The 4,523-nt window shown below is 39.8% G+C and overlaps 1 protein-coding gene across 1 annotated transcript in view; it reads right to left on the reverse strand.

The window, feature by feature from the left end:
• Positions 1 to 742: 742 nt before the first annotated feature.
• Positions 743 to 4,523, reverse strand: part of LOC138000414 (solute carrier family 22 member 15-like) — a 24,582-nt gene continuing 20,801 nt past the window's right edge. The window contains exon 10 of the mRNA XM_068846818.1: positions 743 to 1,895. Coding sequence (XP_068702919.1) covers positions 1,707 to 1,895 — 189 coding nt within the window. The 3' untranslated portion in view covers positions 743 to 1,706. The remainder of the gene's footprint in view (positions 1,896 to 4,523) is intronic.

Below are 4,523 nucleotides of genomic sequence, written 5' to 3' on the forward strand. Positions count from 1 at the left end.
TGGTGGTTAATGAGGTAGATTTCAAACGTGCATCGAAGGGCGTCTCCGATAGTTTTAAGATACCTTGGCTTTATAGCATAGAAGCACTCTTTAAAGGAGAGGATGTATTTGCAAGTCTTCCAACCAGGTACGGCTCTGATCTTCAAAACAGCACAGATCGTTGCCGATGAGCTGTTATTTTCCTCGGTGTGTACATTCTCAAATCTTCCATGGCATCACGCTTTGTAGATTGTACTTGAGAATGGTTTTCGAGTGGACAATCTTTTGAATAGTGCTATATTCACCTCGTGAAGAGCGCTTTCGTTTCTTTTGCGCTGACAATTCCTACAAATGTACGTCGAATCGATTTCCACTTTACACTCCATAGATAACAATTCCGCTCGTACTTTAAAAGAAAAACCTCTTTGACAATCAAAAAGATTTTTATTCGTATTTTGTACCGTGCTCAAAGTACACACGAACGAACTCATCGTAAAATCTCTCACGGTGTTGATGTGGAGAAATAAAAATAAAAGCCAATCAAAACTCGTTGTTTCAATGATGTAATGATCGATGGGTAATAACCAATCAAATCATTTTCCACACATTCCAGGAAAAATCACGTGGTATGGAACACGATTATCAACGGTAAATCACAGACCGTTCCTCTCCGATTTTTTTTTTGAGGGGAGGGGCGGGCTGTACACAGGCTAGATTGGCTCGTAAATGTTGACATTCGTTATGGCTGGAACATGTGCAATATATCGTGAAACTCTACCTTTAATTATTGTGTCGATAAACGTTGAATATCACTCAGAGAATAGTATGTGCAACGAGCCGGTCTAAGTTAAAACCTTCAAAATGTCAAAAAGCCCTCAAGTAAAAAGGTAAAAAGACGCAAACGTCATAAAATCCTTCTCGCAAGCAAACGAGGAAACAATGTTGCGGAAGAAAATGTTTGCCCGTTTGTAGCCCCAGGAAACATTAATGTTTCTGATATTTTTCAGAAACATTTTCTTCCCTCAGCAAATATTTCCTCCTTTGCGCCCATGAACTCGGAAATGGCCTATTCGCATAATTAATGAACAGCTTATTAACACCAAGTAAGTGCGCCTTGCTTTTACTCATGCGTCGCTAGCAAGAGAGGATGAAGGGAGAAAAGACATCCCCATTCCCCATGCTGTGAAAGTTATTTTGGTCTCGTGCCCATAGCCGCGCAGCCAATGATAACCAATCAGGTGTCTTCCTTAAATTAGCCGCGCATAACTGACCCGACGGGCTTAAAGGGGCTATGTCACGAAAAATGAAACATTGTAATAACCACTTAAAACTGTTGAACAACATACAAGAAATGCAGTAAAAGGAAAGAGAAGCATGGGTGGACACAACTGGACAAGATTGAAACGGATTGCATTTGGGTAATCTTGAAAAAAGTTGGCCCGACGTTTTTTTAAGTTTATGGCAAATCGCCTGGATAAAGATAGCGTTTTCTTATAATCATCTTGCTTGTGAAGTAAGGATAATTTTATCAGTAAATGAACTCCACGTTACCATTTTTAAGTGTTAAACTCCTGATTTACTTAAGATTTCCCCTAAACACCCTAAAATAACGTGACATAGCACCCGTAAATTAGATTTAAAAAAATTCATTATCATTGGAAGAGGTTGATATATGGTGGGTGTGTTCTCTCCCTTCCTTACTCGATCCAAAGATTATTATTTTTTTTTTACAGAAGAGCACTTTTTTCATTATTATCAGGATCAGAGACATCAAAGACATCATCTTCTTGCATTTGAGACTCCAAATCTTCCATCGTTGGCTGATTGAAAGTTTCTGGCAAGGTCATCCCAACAATAGCACCTGCCACAGCGAGTCCGGCCATGATCCCATACGGCAGGAAACGGTGAATTGTCAACTGTTGGAAAAAAAGGTTTATCTGCTGAATACCCTGCAACATACTCGCATGAGAATAACATTTATTGAGAGTTTTCACATGACGTCATGGCCGCGGCAATGTTGGTGTTTTGAAGGAAACCTCCACTAAAACAAGGATACAATTTCCAAATATTTAACATAGTGTTTACAATCAAAATTGTTCAAACGTTTTCCAATGGAATCCTTTGTATCCGAAATAAATGAATTTCAAAAACGCCAAGAGAAAATGAGGGGACAGAGAGGGAGGCTCAAGGCGTTGGCCGGGATATGTTATGTCCACGAAAGTTATTTTTAGACGAGTGGAAGTCTTTGTTCTAGCGGAAGTCTGTCTTCTGAGACGTCCGCATGCAGACATGCCTCGCTCTCAGGTTCTTAGTGAAAAGAGAAAATGATGGCGCACGTGGAAGGCTGATGAATATATATTTTCTTTCAAACATCGGACCGAGGTTGGCCTGCATGCGGACGTCTCGGAAGACTTCCGCTCGTCTAAAAATAACTTTCGTGGACATGACATATCCCAAGGGCTGGGCCGGGAGCCTCCTTCTCTGTCCCCTCATTTTCTCTTGAAAACGCTTGTTTTGGTTTTCAAATTTCCTGGGCGCCGCCATCTTGAATAATTGTGACGTGTTATGGTTATGGTCTTTTGTATTTGCACAAAGAGCTTTTGTTTTAAAACAATAGGGCAACCATGACACGTCACAATTATTCAAGATGGCGGCGCCCGGGAAATTTGAAAACCAAACCAACCGTTTTTAAAATTTAATTATTTCGGATACAAACGTTCCCATTGGAAAAGGTTCGAACAATTTTGATTGCGAGCATTATGTTAACTATTTTAAAGATATATTCCTGTTTTAGTGGAGGTTCTCTTTAATAAAAAAGAAATGGCGGCCATGATGGTGTACCATACTAATCCTCCGGGAATACAACTCTATATTTATGCAAATACTTTCTTTTGTTTCAGTAATCCAATAAGGGAGCTGCTCGTGAATGAAAACGCTCTATTGTCTTGAAATGAATGAGTGACACGGGAATAGACTTAATCATATCGGCTAACTCAATGTTGTACCCACTTTAAACCCTTTGGGAATAAAACGTTTTGTTCCAGGTATATCCATATCATTGAAATATGGATGCTACATTATCATGCAAATACAATACACAAAGAATCTTAATCCCGGGAGATTAAATCAAAGTACTCCGAACACTCGGATTTTTCCGAGTATCCGCGAATTACAGTGGAGAAAACGACATCTCTTCATCTATTGGTAAGTTCTTCAAAGAACCCCGCCGAATGCTAATTGGGTGACAGGGCGTTCAGTACTCATTTCAAAGAGCAAATACTGAAAAGAAAAACTGGTATCTGAATACATCAATTTGGTTTATTTTTTAACAGCAAAGAATTCTCTTTCTTCACATTATCTAGAATAAACCAGGTAAAGGAAATATCACTCTTCCTCCCGCATGAAAACTGCGTCGTGTTTCCAAAAGTTTCTTTCTCCCTTTCAGACTAAGAGCCTGGCCAAACGGGAAAGAAACATTTTTTCGTGACCAACCATTTTACCGTTTGGCTGCCTTGTTTGGTGCTGTTTGATCTTGAAGGTCATCAAACATTTGATCAAACAGTTTAAAATATTTCTTTGGTTCTCGTGTTTGATCGGCGAAGTTTTGTTCGTTTGCCCAGCCGTATGAAACATGTTTGGCGCGTGCATGCGTACCACGCTTGCTCAGCCGCTCCTATCCTCGTGTTTTTTTTTTTTTGTTGTAATTGTGGCCCATAGTTCTTCGCTTGTGGAGTTTGATATGAGTTAGATCGAAGATGTTTTAACCGTTTGGCCACTCTCTTCAAAATCAGCATGTTTGGTCACCAAACAATGTTTGATGTTGTTTAAACGCCACAGCATTTCCCGTTTGTCCAGCCCTAACGTTTGCCCACAAGTGGCAAAGGCTAATCTTTTTGGGTGGTAGGGGAAGGTCATGTCTTGAAAATGGATTCCAAAACAACGTTCATTTGAATAACACACATTTTTTTTTCCAGGTCGCGGTTTGTCTGCGCATACGTAAGAATTTTTTGTCTCGTAGAGAAGGCAGCCCAATTCCCTCGTTTTCATTCAGAAGCAGTCGCAATGACAACTAAGCCAAGGAAGACTTCGTGACAGATTAATGGAGAAAATATGTATCAAAAATTTTGTGCGTGACCGGAGAGTGTATCCGGTTATCGTATGACTCCGTAACACATCTTACTGGGCAAATTACATAATTTGAAAATTTCGGACTTAAACCCCATAATAGACCTTTTTACCGATACGGCGGCCATTTTGATTTCTATTGTTTCGAAAGACATTATGAGATGCCCAGGGGGCAAATTAATATGTATTTGGCTCCTCGGCATCCCATAATGGCTATTGGTTCACGGAATGTGGACTTGGGACCACGGAATTGACACTAGATATTGACCACGATGGTGTAACATAAAAAAATAATAAAATAAAATCGGCTCCTGTTCATCTTTGTTTTGCAAGCAGGCAAGGGATATTTCTAAACATCAAACGGTTTAAAAACGCTACACTGAAAGGAATATTGTCTTAAACGCTAGTGGGCGCTTGTT

Source organism: Montipora foliosa, chromosome 1 (genome assembly GCF_036669935.1).
Source record: "Montipora foliosa isolate CH-2021 chromosome 1, ASM3666993v2, whole genome shotgun sequence".
Lineage (NCBI taxonomy): Eukaryota > Metazoa > Cnidaria > Anthozoa > Scleractinia > Acroporidae > Montipora > Montipora foliosa.